Source organism: Pecten maximus, chromosome 16 (genome assembly GCF_902652985.1).
Source record: "Pecten maximus chromosome 16, xPecMax1.1, whole genome shotgun sequence".
Lineage (NCBI taxonomy): Eukaryota > Metazoa > Mollusca > Bivalvia > Pectinida > Pectinidae > Pecten > Pecten maximus.
Window position 1 is genome coordinate 26,152,863 of NC_047030.1, and position 16,154 is coordinate 26,169,016.

The 16,154-nt window shown below is 36.5% G+C and overlaps 1 protein-coding gene across 1 annotated transcript in view; it reads left to right on the forward strand.

The window, feature by feature from the left end:
- Positions 1 to 16,154, forward strand: part of LOC117344606 — an 80,614-nt gene that overhangs the window by 37,187 nt on the left and 27,273 nt on the right. The window contains exons 17-30 of the mRNA XM_033907416.1: positions 1,370 to 1,590; positions 2,271 to 2,577; positions 2,964 to 3,051; positions 3,858 to 4,028; positions 7,470 to 7,549; positions 8,068 to 8,188; positions 8,693 to 8,878; positions 9,455 to 9,579; positions 9,929 to 9,994; positions 10,635 to 10,745; positions 11,850 to 12,581; positions 13,269 to 13,404; positions 13,723 to 13,905; positions 14,574 to 14,739. Coding sequence (XP_033763307.1) covers positions 1,370 to 1,590; positions 2,271 to 2,577; positions 2,964 to 3,051; positions 3,858 to 4,028; positions 7,470 to 7,549; positions 8,068 to 8,188; positions 8,693 to 8,878; positions 9,455 to 9,579; positions 9,929 to 9,994; positions 10,635 to 10,745; positions 11,850 to 12,581; positions 13,269 to 13,404; positions 13,723 to 13,905; positions 14,574 to 14,739 — 2,693 coding nt within the window. The remainder of the gene's footprint in view (positions 1 to 1,369; positions 1,591 to 2,270; positions 2,578 to 2,963; positions 3,052 to 3,857; positions 4,029 to 7,469; positions 7,550 to 8,067; positions 8,189 to 8,692; positions 8,879 to 9,454; positions 9,580 to 9,928; positions 9,995 to 10,634; positions 10,746 to 11,849; positions 12,582 to 13,268; positions 13,405 to 13,722; positions 13,906 to 14,573; positions 14,740 to 16,154) is intronic.

Sequence of the window (16,154 nt, forward strand, 5' to 3'; positions counted from 1 at the left end):
TTTGGATATATCACTGAGTCTTCCAGAATGAAAACCCTTGGATTTATCTTTACTACTACTTGTACTCATACTCCTAGTTGCAGCCATTTCAAAGTAACAATTGTCAGTCCAGGACAAAAATACTTGCAGCACAGGATATATAAGCAAGAGTTCATACAGGTGTAGACTACAGGTAAAGTTACCTGTGTGGCATTATAGGTAGAGTATAGAATATATTTATTTACCAGTTTGAATGTGGGGAAGAATTGATTGGTTGGCACCTAATATTAATCAGCTATGAATTCTAACACTACAGTCAAACCTGTCTATAAAGACCACCCAAGGGTAGACAGAAAAACGGTCACTATAGACAGGTTGCCTTTATAGACAGGTGAAAAATTATCGCACCAACCAGTTTACGTTAGAGAGGGGGTCGTTATATACAGGCGGTCGTTAGAGCAGGTTTGACTGTACTTATAATCCATTTTATATGGTTCCTACTGGATCCATACTCTACTGGTGTCGGTTACATTGTATCGTCCAGCTTATGTTGTTTCTGTAGTGATCGATACTATAGAAGTTGAAATTTAGGCAAGAGAGATATTTATGCTTAATGCAGAAAGGCCACAGATACGTGTGTGGTGTTTATAGAAAAGTTAAAAAAAGAAAAATGTGCAGTAAAAAAAAAATTTCAGAAGTTATCCCCATAGAAATTGTGAAATTAACCTCACTGGTAAACCCTCATGAAAGGATATTTTCAGTGGAGAATATTTTATCTATAACAGAGAGAGGGAGAAATGCCTTTATATTTGAACTTAACTTTGTAGGCATCATAGCATACATAGAATTTATCAGTGTAATAATGTGTCAAATCTGACAGGTATAACATTCAGCATTAAAGAATGAAAAATATATCTAATTCATAATGATGTTTTACTTACAATTATAGAAAATCAATATTTATTGATAATTGATAAACTGAACAATACTAACTGTATAAATACTATAATTTTGTAATCTATTTCATGTCATTCTTTTTTTTTGTTGTTACATTATTATAGCTCTTCACTATTATTATTTAATTTTTTTTTTCATTTAGCAGTGATTTTAAGAGATATACCATATCCCCATCAATAAATTATATGTTAATTTTTATGTCTACAGTTATATATCAATCCTGTAATATTACAGCACTTTGTGGGTATAAACTGTTGACACATATATAATGAGGTAGTCTAATGGCAGGACAATGAAGTCTCATTTTGTCTGTATTTTACTGGAAGACAACAGACATTGTTGGGTAAATGCTATAGAATCACAGAAAAGTACATGTATATATTTAAACAGTTTATACACAGGTTGAAGTTGGAGGTTTGAATTATCTTTGCAGAGAATACAGAGAGAACTTACAGCTAGTTTTCTGACTGATAGTAAACTGCAGCTACCAAAAGATACAGAGAAAGTCAAGCAGAATGGAAACTGCATTAGTTTCCTACCTGGAAAGGAAAGCTCTGATGTTACATTCAGGTCCAGCATGACTCCTTATGAACAGAACTTATGGAAGGTGACTTTCCTTGAAGGAAATCCTTCCAATGTGTCTATCTTCTTAATGTAAGTTTTTATTGCCATCCATTGTATACATGTAACTGTCCTGTCCTGTCCCCCCTCCCATCCCCTCAGATCCCCTCCCATCCTGCTCTGGGACCTGCTGTCCTGTCCTGTGAGTGTCCCATCCCTTCCTGTCCCACTCCGTCCCATCCCATCCCACTGTCCCATCCCGTCCCATTCTGTCCCGCTCCATCCCACTGTCCCATCCCACTCTATCCACCTCTGTCCCGCTGTCCTGTCCCGTCTCATCCCGTCCCCCTCTGTCCCCCTGTCCCATCTTGCTCCATCCCCCTCTGCCCTGCTGTACTGTTCTGTCCTGTCCCACCCCGTCCCCCTCGGTCCTGTTGTCCTGTCCTGTCCCATCCTGCACTGTCTCACCCTGTCCCATCCTGCACTGTCTCACCCTGTCCCATCCTGTCCCGTCCCACTCTGTCTCACCCTTTCCCAAATACTGTCCCACCCTTTCTCACTGTCCCAATGTCCCATCCCGCTCTGTCTCAACCTGTCCCACTGTCCCATCTTGTCCAAATTAAGGGAAATCTTGAGAACCCCTCCACAGGTTTGGTTTATACATTTACACCTTTAGTATAATACTCTTTAAATGTTGAATGTGGAAAATCAACCAGGAATTATACAAAGTCATATAAAAATGTAAGTAAGAACAGATTTTCCTTTACTTCTAGGCTAGGAGGAGAGGGAGAGATGTGTTACAACATAGATCTGAAAACCAAGGTACTGGTAGCTAGTTCTGCCTCAGAGAAAAAGGTTTTGGTGAACCTGCCAGCCGTGGAGCTCGGGGAGACAATAGCTCTCCAGTTGAGTCCTGGGCCCAGTCTCGAGGGACAGCCTCTCTACTCATTTAGCTTCATTATACAGGAGCAACTGATCATGGCTATCAGTATTCCAGCAAGGAAAGTAAAAGTGAAGTTAACTGGGTCTCATGTATCTGATTCAAGTACAACAGTGATGGTTCACGGCCTTCTTCCAACGGTGAGTCTCAAACCTTTATTTTTTATATCAATTGGGCTCATTGACTCATGCCTGTATTTATTCTATGTATTGTGCTCCAAAATAAGACACAATTGATTTCTGCCTGTTGTGAGGTTGAGACTTTTACTCCAGAGATATTGACACAATTGACTTCTGCACAATGAGTCAATGTGTCTTTTACTCCAAAAAAAGACACAATTGATTTCTGTCTGTGGTGAGTCTTTTTGTATTAATACCAAATAGTGACACATTGACTCATGCCTGTATTGAGTCACTGTTTTTACTTTAGTAACACACTATTGAGTGTTATATCACAATTTACCATAAAAAATATTCTTAGCTGTATATACACACTTTTTCTAATTTGTTAATGATTATCCTTGCAGCCTTCAAAGTCAACAGAAGTCGTTGAAGGAATGCGACTTGAAGCATTGGACCGCCTGAATCCCTCACTTGTTTGTGCTGCAACTGTATGTTAGTATAGTTTGAGCTAGACATCATCAGATGATCAGATACTCAAATTACCTGTCGTCTGTCTGTCCTAAACATGATCAGATGGTCAGATACTCAGATTACCTGTGGTCTGTCTGTCCTAAACATGATCAGATGGTCAGATACTCAAATTACCTGTCGTCTGTCTGTCCTAAACATTATCAGATGGTCAGATACTCAAATTACCTGTCGTCTGTCTGTCCAAAACATGATCAGATGGTCAGATACTCAGATTACCTGTTGTCTGTCTGTCCTAAACATCATCAGATGGTCAGATACTCAGATTACTTGTCGTCTGTCCTAAACATCACCAGATGGTCGGATACCCAAATTAACTGTCGTCTGTCTGTCCTAAACATCATCAGATGGTCAGATACTCAGATTACCTGTTGTCTGTCTGTCCTAAACATTATCAGATGGTCAGATACTCAGATTACCTGTCGTCTGTCTGTCCTAAACATCATCAGATGGTCAGATACCCAAATTAACTGTTATCTATCTATCCTTAAATCATTCTTGTTATTGATATTTTTGGAGGAGTCCTGGAAGGAAATTTCTCAATTTTGTTTGTTGGTGCCCTCTTTCCCTAGTTATGCCCTTGCAGTTTTGATTCTGATCAGAAAAACAAAATGGCCAACAGTCGGTTGGACACAATATACATGTAATTATGTCTCAAATTTTTTAGATATTTTTATTCAATTATATGTAATATTATATCTTAATATAAATTAGAAGGTCATGCTAAACTGTTTTAACAAAAGCAATATGAAAATACATGTCTTTTACAGCAAAAATTAGTGAAACAGATGGCCGTTTATTGATCCATTTTGATGGCTGGACAAAAAGATATGACTATTGGACTGAACCGGAATCCAAGGATCTCCATCCTATTGGCTACATGGCTTTAAATGCTAATTCACCCAACCACAACTATACTACAGAATTGCAGAAACCCAAAGGTGAGTTTCCATGACAACATGTAGAAATCAAAAGATTCCAATATAGAAAAAGGTCTTGAAATATATATCCCTCCAATGTCTCATATTGAATCATGTGTCCGTTACATTTTGAGACCTTCCAATTATCAGGGCCCAGTTGTTCAAAAGATGATTAGCTTAATCACTTGATTAGTGAAAATTTTATTTCTCATTTGTTGCAAAACGTGCGAGTATGTCGTCTTTAAATTATGCCAGTTGGAAGATAATTAAGAATTACAGAGTTTCATAAAGTTTTGTCAAGTAAGTTCTACCAGAAATTATTATATCAGGATTTGAAAAATGTTGTTAAAATGTCATTAGCCTAATCATCTTTTGAACAACTGGGCCCAGATGGTTGGCTGTTCAGATGGCCTTCTGCCCATGGTCCGTTGTCCATTCATCTACCAAGTGATTGTTGTTATTTCAATTTGAAGAAAACAACTGTTCAGAAAACAAAAATATTTTGTTTTTGAAATCACCTGTATATCTCCCAGTAAAACATGTTAGTGGTATTTCTGAGAAAGTGATCGAGAGGCGAGTGTAAGTTTTACCAATAAAGTGTTTATTAGTCCCCAGCGGATGAAACTGGGGGCTATAGGTTTCCTCTCAATATATGTGTGTAACACCAAAGATTATTAGGGCTCTAGTGTAGCGACTTTATTTCAATTCCTTATGGCCCTGTCACACTGTTGCGTATGAGAGAAACGTATGAGTTGCGTATGAAAATTCATAATATAATTTTCATACGCACAAAAAGCCCTTGAAAATACAGAATTGAGCGTATACTTACTGTATTGAACCTATGAGTAGCGTATGGCCAGCGTATTGAAAGCGTATTGACAGCGAATGTCAGCGATGAACTGTGTATGCCCAGCGTACGAAGAACTGAAGATGAGCTAGAAATGGGAGCCGATATATACACTTTATCAAAACGCTGGCAATACGCTGAGAATACGCTGGCCGTATGCCAATAATATGCTAGTTGTATGTTAAATATGTTACTCAATCGTCAGGCATACGCCAAGATGAGTAACGTATCTATATCGTACCTCTAGCGTATTCAGCGTATGCCTAGCGTATGCTTAGCGTATTAACCATATGTCCGTATACGCACAAAATTTTTGAACATGCTCAAAAATTTATTTCTGCCTCAGCGTATGCCAGCGTATGCCAGCGTGTTTGAAACATATACAACCTATGCCTAACGTACCCCTAGCGTATGTCAGCGTATACCAGCGTATGAGTGATAATTTTCATACGCTGGCATACGCTAGTACGATACGCAACAGTGTGACAGGGCCTTTATGGGAATTTTATCAAATTTCACATAATGATAAAGGATCATATTATATCTTTGGATACAATTTTGAGTTTCAGGGTTTTTGGATCAAGGTCATAATCAAGGTCACTGTTACTATTTTTAGCGGGGGCTGGTAGGGTACAAGTATTACTTTAGCAGTCTTCTTGTTTTAATATATAAAAGGGATCCGGAGTCATTAAAAAAAAATCCGCAAGCAACAATCTTACATTTGGATTTGTAAAGGTATAAGTTGTTACCAGTATTTCTCAGTATTAAGTGAAAGAGCTTTATCTGAAATTTTAGATGTATAATTTACCATTGTTGTTCATAACATACAAAAAAAGTACATAATTATGTAACATTACATTTGGGGACTGATCAGTTATTATAATGTATCCATTGTGTGCAATTTCTTTTTGGATTGACCAGATAAACCAGATCAATGAGAACTGTTAAGAAATCAAGATGCCAGACATTGACAGTTACAGATTATTGTTATTTCTAAATTCTAAGTATCACAAATTGTTTTCAATGTTAAAGACATATTTTATTCTAGTAAATCTGCTTGCAATGATTGTCAAATACAACATATAAATAGGAGAAGAGAAAACATAATGTGAAACTTATACAGAATGTGAGCAGATCATTTAATGTTTGGTATCAGGAACCTCTTCGATCTCCCATTGTTTATATCTTATTGTCACCACAGGACATGATCTCCCATTGTTATTGTCACCACAGGACATGATCTGTTATTAGTCCCCTGCCGTTTGAAAAACGGGGGGACTATAGGTTTACCCTCCGTCCGGCCGTCTGTCTGTCTGTCACGCAATAGTTGTCCGGACAACTCCTTCTAAAGTACTACTCCGATTTTAATGAAACTTGGTATACATGATCAGTATAACATGTAGTTGTGCATCTTATATTTTTTATTTTGAAAAACCAATTTTCAAAATGGCCGCCGACTTCTCATTGGTTTGGACTTGTCCGGGCAACTCCTCCTAAAGTACTAATCCGATTTTAATGAAACTTGGTATACATGATCAGTATAACATGTAGTTGTGCATCCCACATTTTTTTTTCAGAAATTCATTTTTCAAAATGGCCGCCGACTTCTCATTGGTTGAGGCTTGTCCGGACAACTCCTCCTAAAGTACTACTCCGATTTTAATGAAACTTGGTATACTTGATCAGTATGACATGTAGTTGTGCATCCCACATTTTTTTTTTCGAAAAAACAAATTTTCAAAATGGCGCCGACTTCTCATGGTTGAGACTTGTCCGGACAACTCCTTCTCAAGTACTTCTCCGATTTTAATGAAACTTGGTATACATGATCAGTATAACATGTAGTTGTGCCTCCCACATTTTTTGTTCAAAAATTCATTTTTCAAAATGGCTGCCGGCTTCTCATTGGTTGAGGCTTGTCCGGACAACTCCTCCTAAAGTACTACTCCGATTTTAATGAAACTTTGTATACATGATCAGTATAACATATAGTTGTGCATCCCACATTTTTTTCTTTCGAAAAACCAATTTTCAAAATGACCGCCGACTTCTCATTGGTTGAGACTTGTCCGGACAACTTCTCCTAAAGTACTACTCCGATTTTAACGAAACTTGGTATACATGATCAGTATAACATGTAGTTTCGCATCCCACATTTTTATTTTTCAAAAATTCATTTTTCAAAATGGCTGCTGGCTTCTCATTGGTTGAGGCTTGTCCGGACAACTCCTAAAGTACTACTCCGATTTTAACGAAACTTGGTATACGTGATCAGTATAACACGTAGTTTAAAAAATGGGAAATAAATAGTTGCACTCCTGGTTCAGGCAGGGGACTTTGTATTGCTGTTGCAATACTATCCATCCTTGTTGTTATTGTCACCACTGGACATGATCTCCCATTGTTATTGTCACCACAGGACATGATCTCCCATTGTTATTGTCAACACAGGACATGATCTCCCATTGTTATTGTCACCACTGGACATGATCTCCCATTGTTATTGTCACCACAGGACATGATCTCCCATTGTTATTGTCACCACAGGACATGATCTCCCATTGTATATATGTTATTGTCACCACAGGACATGATCTATTATTGTTTTTCCACAGGAAGGCCTCAGGAATTTGAGTGGTATGATTACCTACAGGAAATTGGACAGCTCCCTATTCCATACGAATTCTTTAATGAGGTAAACTGAAATATTGATGTACCATTGTACCATTAAAAACAATGTATACTTTATAGCTATAGAGTCGTATACAATGTACAGACATTTATTTAATTGTATGTTTCCTTTAAAATTATCAAAATGCCTTCAGTGAAATTGTAACCAGGCAAAAAAAGTTATTTGCATTATCGGAAGTTTGCCTTTTTGTCAGTCACCTGTCCTGTCCCAGTGTAATTAGCTAATCTCAGGAACTGCTGATGTGATCCTCACCAAACTGTGTTTTGGGGTGTCAAGTGGTCATTTATGTCTTACAGACATTTTTTATAATTTCTGTCTTCCTCTTTGAGTTTCACAATATACAATCATGTTTTAACTGCTGTTGTCAGAATTTACTATAGTTGTACAGTGAAATGTTTTCATGATATTTTTCACTACAGGAAATTGACATCTAATTATTATCTACAGTAATGTATGTCTGTGTATTATAATGGTATAACAAATATTACTTGATGATGATCATCTGTTGTGTACAATAAAAGGCTCAATGTGAGGGAACCCAACCGGATGTTGAAAATGACGTCCTCCAGAAGCTTGGATATGCTTCAGATATTGGCAATCAGGAAGTGATGTCATGTACTTCTTCCAAAGACACTGTGAGACGTAAGTAAGACAGGAAGTGATGTCATGTTTTATTTCTAAAATGAGGTCACATATATAAAGGTCAAAGTTCAAAAGATGTCTATCTTCTGTAATTTATCTTTTTTCTTAAATATTCATCACTCAGTCTGGTACATGTATATAAAACAAAAGTCTCCTTGAAACCGGGGGGGGGGGGGGGGGGGGGGGGGGGGGCAAGGCCCCGTCGTCAGTCCGTCCACTAAGGTACAAGGTACAATGTATGTTGGTGAAAGTTGGTATGTGACTTCAGTATGAGTAACTACAGACCAAGTTCGAGTTTCAGGGTTTTTGGGGATGGGTCAAGGTCACTTTTACTAACTTTATCGGAGGTGGGTTGGGGACATATTGCTTTATTGCAATAACCAGCATGCTTGTTCATGATACATTTGTTAAAGTTTTGTATAACAAATACTGAAAATATTGAGGAAGAAAAATGCAAAAAATCCTGCTGTTCTATGTATAATAATAAACAATATTTGTTCACAGGTTTGGAATTTGTTGCTATGAAGAAATGTACACTAACACCTGCTGTTGTTGACTTCTTCAACAACAAATTCAAGTTTTTCTGTCTGCTGCCCGCCAGTCTAAGTGAGACCATGTTGATGTATCCTTCTCTACAGCAGATCGTCAACAAAACAGATCAGATGATCCACCTTCTGTGTCCTGGCAACAGTAAGTGTCAGACATGTGATCCACTTCCTGTGTCCTAGCTGTTAACAATATTTGTCATGTGATCCACTTCCTGTGTCCTGTTAACAGTATTTGTCATGTGATCCACTTCCTGTGTCCTGTTAACAGTATTTGTCATGTGATCCACTTCCTGTGTCCTGTTAACAGTATTTGTCATGTGATCCACTTCCTGTGTCCTGTTAACAGTATTTGTCATGTGATCCACTTCCTGTGTCCTGTTTACAGTATTTGTCATGTGATCCACTTCCTTTGTCCTGTTAACATTATTTGTCATGTAATCTACTTCCTGGTCCTGTTAACAGTATTTGTCATGTGATCCACTTCCTGTGTCATGTTACATGTAACAGTATTTGTCATGTAATCCACTTCCTGGTCCTGTTAACAGTATTTGTCATGTGATCCACTTCCTGTGTCATGTTACATGTAACAGTATTTGTCATGTGATCCACTTCCTGTAGTCTGAAAACAGTAAGCGTCAGACAGGTGATCCGTTTCCTATGTAATTATATTGTGATGAACTACAAGTTTTTACCTGATGGTGTTTTCCTCTTTGTTTAGGAATGGAGCTTCTCCACTTTGTTGATCATGAAGGACTGAGCCTTGTCAAACACAGCAAAGATACACAGATGAGCCATGTAGCTTCCTACCTGGCTAACTGTTATGTCGGTCTACTTATCCAAAAGGTGAGTTCCACATGCTTTAGTATTTACATAAATATCTGAAAGAACCTAGCTACATCTCCTTAACTAGAATCTACTGTGAAGTACTGTTAGTAATAACCTTATAAAAAGTTTTAATGGAAATTTACATTCCTGGCACTGGGATTCCAGACCAGTTAAATATCCCACAGCGAATATGGAATTAATAGGTGTCAGAGGAATTGAATGGGCCTATACATTGTCTAGATTTATAAAAGAAAATTAAGACATATAGAATTAATGACGGATAATAAAACGTGTTATATGATAATTAATTTGAGGCCCACGAAAAGTTTGGATCAAGTTGCTTATTTTGGGTGTTTTTATTTTGAAGGAAATTTTACCAAACCCTCCAATGAAAATAATCAAAGGTGTTCAAGGGGCTCTCACACCTGACGTGGTAAGTTCTTAATATATCTTAATGTAACAGGATTAAGCTTGTTCTGTACTTCAATAGATAACTAATTAATAACATAACCAGCCTGTTATTCAGTGAATCTGCTTGTGTACTATAATTAAAATATGTAGGTATATATGTCACTAGTGTAATAATTAATCTACCCTTCGTTAGTCAGAATTAGATTGAGTCATCAAAATATAGATAATGACATTGTACATCCTGAGTTGTAAATTGTACTACAAAATGGCTTCCTTCATTTAATTTTGTCTTCACATTATGACTTTAACACATGTCAATTTGAAAGTTTTCTGAATTATTGATAGATAATACTTTTAATTAATAGGGTTATTATTTCATCTGAAATTTCATTGAAATTCATCTCGAAAATTTTAGGCTCACAATTTATTACAAAAACTTTCAAGACTTTCATAAAATTTAATTATTATAAATTCTAGACTTGTTTAATTACATATATATGTGTATATCTTAAAGGTGACCTAAATTATCATATAAAACATGTATATTTCTGTTTTACATTCAACTGGTGCAGAACAAACCTGTTGTAATCCACTACATAGTCATCAGGGGCGACTAACGATCAATGTTTAATTGATAGGTTTGATAATTCATGATTTTACAGCTTGATTTGACGGAGACGAGACTGCGTCGCATTTTCTACATCTATCTGTTGTGGCTTAGTCAAGTTGAACAGCTGAACAAGGAACTAGGCCTGACAGTGGACATCCACATGGTAAGTCCTTTAAATGACAATGAATCTATATTCAATATATAATCATACTCCACACCACTTACATATATATATCCCAACAAAATTTCATGAATAGTTCATGAACAGTTCATGAATAGTACCATTAAAGTGAAATGGCCATTACCAATAGTTCATGAATCAAGTAGTTCATGAACTGTTCATGAAAAAATATCACAAACCTTTCATGGACTATTCATGAACCTTTCATGGATAATTCATGAACCTTTCATGAACTTTCATGAATCTATTTTTAAACACATTTTCTTTGATGAACTTGATGAATATGATTCATGAACTGTTCATGAACAACTTTTTCATGAACATTTATTTGTTTGAGTTCATGACTTTTCATGAACAGTTCATGAAGTTCATGAAGCACATACAGTTGTGAGATCACAAATTGCGTGATGTGTGATGTGCACACAATGTATACACGATAAGATAAATGCGTTTGTACCATGTAGGTGAATATGCACCTGATGGACAATGAAAAAACAAAGTCTGTGATATATACAATATAGCTTTCCAGTATCGTGGTTGGTATAAATTTAGGAATGGATAATGATTGGTAATGCATTAAATTTGGAATATTGGTTTTGATAAAATAATGATATAAATACATCATTTCTGTAATATCCTACACGGATCTATCTTAATTAGGTTCTGTTCAATTTTATCAAAATCAATGTGTGTATTAAATTTATTTCAATCTTATAATAGATTACTGTACAGTAGAACCTGTCTAATACGACCAAAATGGCCACTCTCCCATGGTGTTGAATTAGACAGGTTTAGCTGTTTATCACTTGCCCTCCCCCGTATACCCAATAGGACCCTTCCATACATTGTAATATATGCCTGTGGATATGGAGTTGCTCGATCTTATACATAATCTTATATGTAATATTGATATATATGGTTTGAGAATAGGAAAATTTTATCAGCCTGAATTTGATACATGTGCAAATGCATGATTCCCATCATAACTTTAAAATAAGCCACAATTATACAAAAAGTCATTATTATTCTCACTATTTCTCATAAAAACTTTGTGGCCACTTCTAACCTGTAATTATGTTTTTACAGACCATTCTCACAAACATCCAGGGAGACAAAACAGCCTGTTCAGAACTCAGCAAAGTGTTTGATCTCTCGCATGGATTTAAAACAACAGGCATCAACAGCTGTTTGGCACATGGCCTGGCGCTCTCAGCTGGGCAAGACATGAAGTCTATCACCGTGGACAGATTTCAGATGATGTATCAGTTCTTACAGAAGCTTGACTTCAGAAAGAATGGGCTCAAAGAACTCCCAGCTGACTTTCTGGGGAAATTCGTAAAAATGGAAGAACTAGATTTGAGCGAAAATCATCTTCAAAAGTTACCCGGAGGATTTGACAGGACAATCTGGTTATCGCACCTCAACATCAGTAAAAATCAAATCACGCAACTTCCGGAAGATCTTTCATCCCTCAAGGATGTTTTGACTTTCCTGGACATTTCTGACAATCCATTCAAAGAAATTCCTAAAGTAGTATGGAGTCTCCTGTCCCTGAAATCCCTCCATGCTGACAACATTGGGAAGATTGGAGACCTTGAACCCATCGTTCATATGAAGGAGTTGACAGAGCTCTCCTTGGCATCCAATTTGATTTCCGCAATCCCAGAATCCTTTGGGCAGCTGGCTTTGACTTACCTCAACCTTTCTGGAATTCCCTGGTTTCCAGATCTTGTGTCAGGAAAATCCCGACCAACTTTCCAGACATTTAAGACCATATTGAACCAGTACACAGTATTTGGGGCTATGCTTGATGAAAAGGTAGGTAGATTCAATGTAATTTTAACTTATAATTAATATGTATTTTTTTTTTCACTTTTTTCTTCTTCCCCTGTATAACTGTATCTGTGAAAGTATTGCTTAATAACTAATTAATTACTATCAAAATTAACTCACTTACAAGCGCAGGAGGTCAACACATTAAGTCAAAGATGTAGACAATGAGCCAGTATCATGGGAAAATGAAATAGCATATTATCTGCTAGCACTTTGACTCCCAAATATACCTGTATGTATTGATGTTGACTCATTAATCACCAGGTGTGAGCAAAATAAATATACATGTATATGGTGATTATCTGTGTGCATGTCTTAGAATGCATCAATGTATACAGGGGGTCACAATACCTCAGTCTGTTAGAGCACTGGCCACGTAACCTCAGGTGAAGATCCGAAGTACGTGGTTCGATACTGCCCCTACCCACGTCAGTTTGTGTTTCTCGGGAAGCTGAGAAATGGGCTGGTCTGTGCTGTCATGGTTGTGTCTTTGGGCAAACCACTTTGCTCTGGGCGGCATGCAAAGGGGCCTCCAATATGTTGATCAGTGCGGTAGTCACCAACTACTACCAGGAGACCCGGTCTCAAAATGATCCTGGCTGCTCATGGGGCAATAAACCCCACACACAAACATCAATATATCTCTAGGGTTTTTTTTCTGCTTTTTTACAGGAACAGTTTGAGTTGTTCAGTAAGGTGGATAAAGATGCCTCGGGGACTCTGGAGAAGGAAGAACTACTGGAAATGAATACTCTCTTGTTCAGCATGTATCCAAGGTTTGGTATCAAGGACCTCGCCTATACTGCAAGTAAGTCTATACCACAGTAGCATATTCTATACATTACTGTTGGTATCAAAACTGGAGAGCTCAGATTTGGAAATCCTTCTCAAACTGCGCTTTATATATTTGCATATCAAATTTATGAAATTTATCTGCAATAATATCTGCTAGATTTTTTTTATGAAGATCAGTATTATTTTTGAAAACACATAGAAAATAATTGTTTGTGTATAAAATGAATACTCTGAATATTCGCTTCTATGAAACTAACCAAACCACCATGACCTGAGAAATCTGTAACAGTAATCGATTTTCCATTTTAATTAAAATCTTTTGATTACACAGCTGGAGGAGTCCCTGGTGTGATTTTTAATCTAACCAGTCTGGAGCGATTGGAGTTGTCTTTCCATGGATTGAAACAGATTCCAGATGAGATGAAGAGTTTAAAAGCTCTGACAAGTCTGGATGTGTCCAACAACCCCTACCTAGAAAGCCTCAGTAGCAGTGTGGGTGAACTCCCAATGAAAGGTGAATTACCGATGGCTTGGTCTCCTGAATCAGTTTAGAATCCCTCTAAATATATTGCAGTCTTTATGGTTCTAAAGCATCAATCCAACATGCTCCACTCCTAGGAAAAAGCCATTTTTAGGCCTTTTTACTCAAGGATCTCCTCTGGAAAGGACAGATTTTGAGCTGGCTTCCAGCTTTGTTGCTCTAAAGGACTATTACATTCTTTGTTGTATCTTAACTGGATTCACATAATTTATGTTAAAATTTCTGGTCTATTATATATGTATTGATTTTCAAAATGCATACAGAAACTGTACAAGGTCCATACCTATTATCTTGACGAACATATTACTATGACGTAAAATTGCAAAGAATATTGCGAGCATTTTCATGGCGTCCTTTTCAGTGATTGATATTCTGCGTTATGGTACGTTTGTAAGTATTATTCTCATAAAAACAAAAGCTTCTGGTCACATAATAATCAATACTGACTTTTCAATATCCTGCAACATTTTACGTCAAGGTGATATTTTCTTCACAATAATAGGCATAGACCCTGCACGAATTTGGTTTCCAGAAGAATTCATTGCCAGATGTATACACTGCACTGGTACTTTCCATTTTTAAAAACTAGTCGTTGTGGGACAAGTTAAAGAATATTGTTGACTCTTTTTGTTTATTTCCAGAAATCAACCTGAAGTACTGTCCCACTTTGAAGACTCCACCCAAAGAAGTTGTGGCACGAGGGTTTAATGCAGTGTTTGGATACCTAAAACGTCTGTTGTCTGGCTCTGTCCAATGTAGGCGTACCAAGCTGATGATGGTGGGGCTTGGTGGAGCAGGGAAAACAAGGTATATTGATAGATATTTGATTTTAGACCCCTTACCTAGCTGTATGCACTAACTTTGCTTATTGTTTTTTGTTTTTGTTTTTTTTTCATTTAGAAATCTTTTTATTTTCAATCCAAAAACACCAAAACATATATAAAATACAAGAATACATGAAGACGAAGAAGTATTGTTTACATACAAATTGTGAGATAATTAAATGTTGAGCCTTCAAAGGTTCTAAGTAATAAATTGTATCATTGTTGTAATGATGAACATTTCTAATCTGTAAGATATAATAGTCATTGAGTCTGGAAAGGCATCAATCTATCATCTTCATTGACTAGCGTGTGGTGTATCTCTTGAGAGAATACATAAATATCGCATCCTTATGAAATTATCTGCGAAAATTGTGTCTTGAACTACAAAACAATAACTTTAAATATAAGTTACAGACCGTTATTCACTAATCCAAAATCTGCGTCTGCTACAGATACTGTACGTGCACTGTAGATTTTGTAGGCCAGTTCCTCTTGGGTTGACAGTGTCATAAACAAAACTCCAGTAATAGCCCTTTGTTTATGGAAAGAAACTTGTCAATCTTATGTAATTAACTTTCTATTGTTTGTATACAGAATGCAGCTTGTTGATTGGTTGAGATTTTTTTTTTTTTTTCATACTTCTATGAAAAAAATCCCAAAATGGTGCGAAAAATGTGACGTCACAATATGGCCATTGACTTTGCGTATTGATTTGTGAAAAAGAATCCCTTATAGGATCAGTTGAATTTTACCTAAAACATGTCTTAATTTTGAAAATTGAGTTTCAAAAATTAATTTTAAGCATTGATATCAATTATTTTTTAGTTTCATAGGGGTCAGAAAAAATATTTGTTTGCTTGTTTGCAAATAAAAATGTTTTCATACCCCAATGAAACTAAAAAATATGACATCATTGCTTAAATAAATTGACCATATTCGACCGGATAATTGTACTGTGCACTGATAAAAACACAAAACTGGTGCGTTTAATAAAACCGTGTTCAGGAAAAAGTTTCCGTCAGTATTTATGTAGTGAGAACAATCGAGAGTCTTTGGTTAAAGGACTGAAGATTATATCGACAGGTCACAGAGAAAGAACTTTTTATATTTGTGACATAGGGCATGATTAATTAAGAAATAATTAACGATGATTCTTGTATTGTTGCAGGATATACAACGAGGACGAGGATATTTTGCAATTAAATTAATAACGAAGGCCGCAGGCCTGAGTTATTAATTAAAATTGCAAAATATCCTCGTCCTCGTTGTATATCCTGCAACAATACACGAGTCAAAGTTGATTATTTCTATTCTACCATGTACTGTTTAGTTAAGAGATCGACCTCTTTCTAATAGAAAAACAGCAAAGAAACCCCGGGAAAACCTTGTAATTTATTT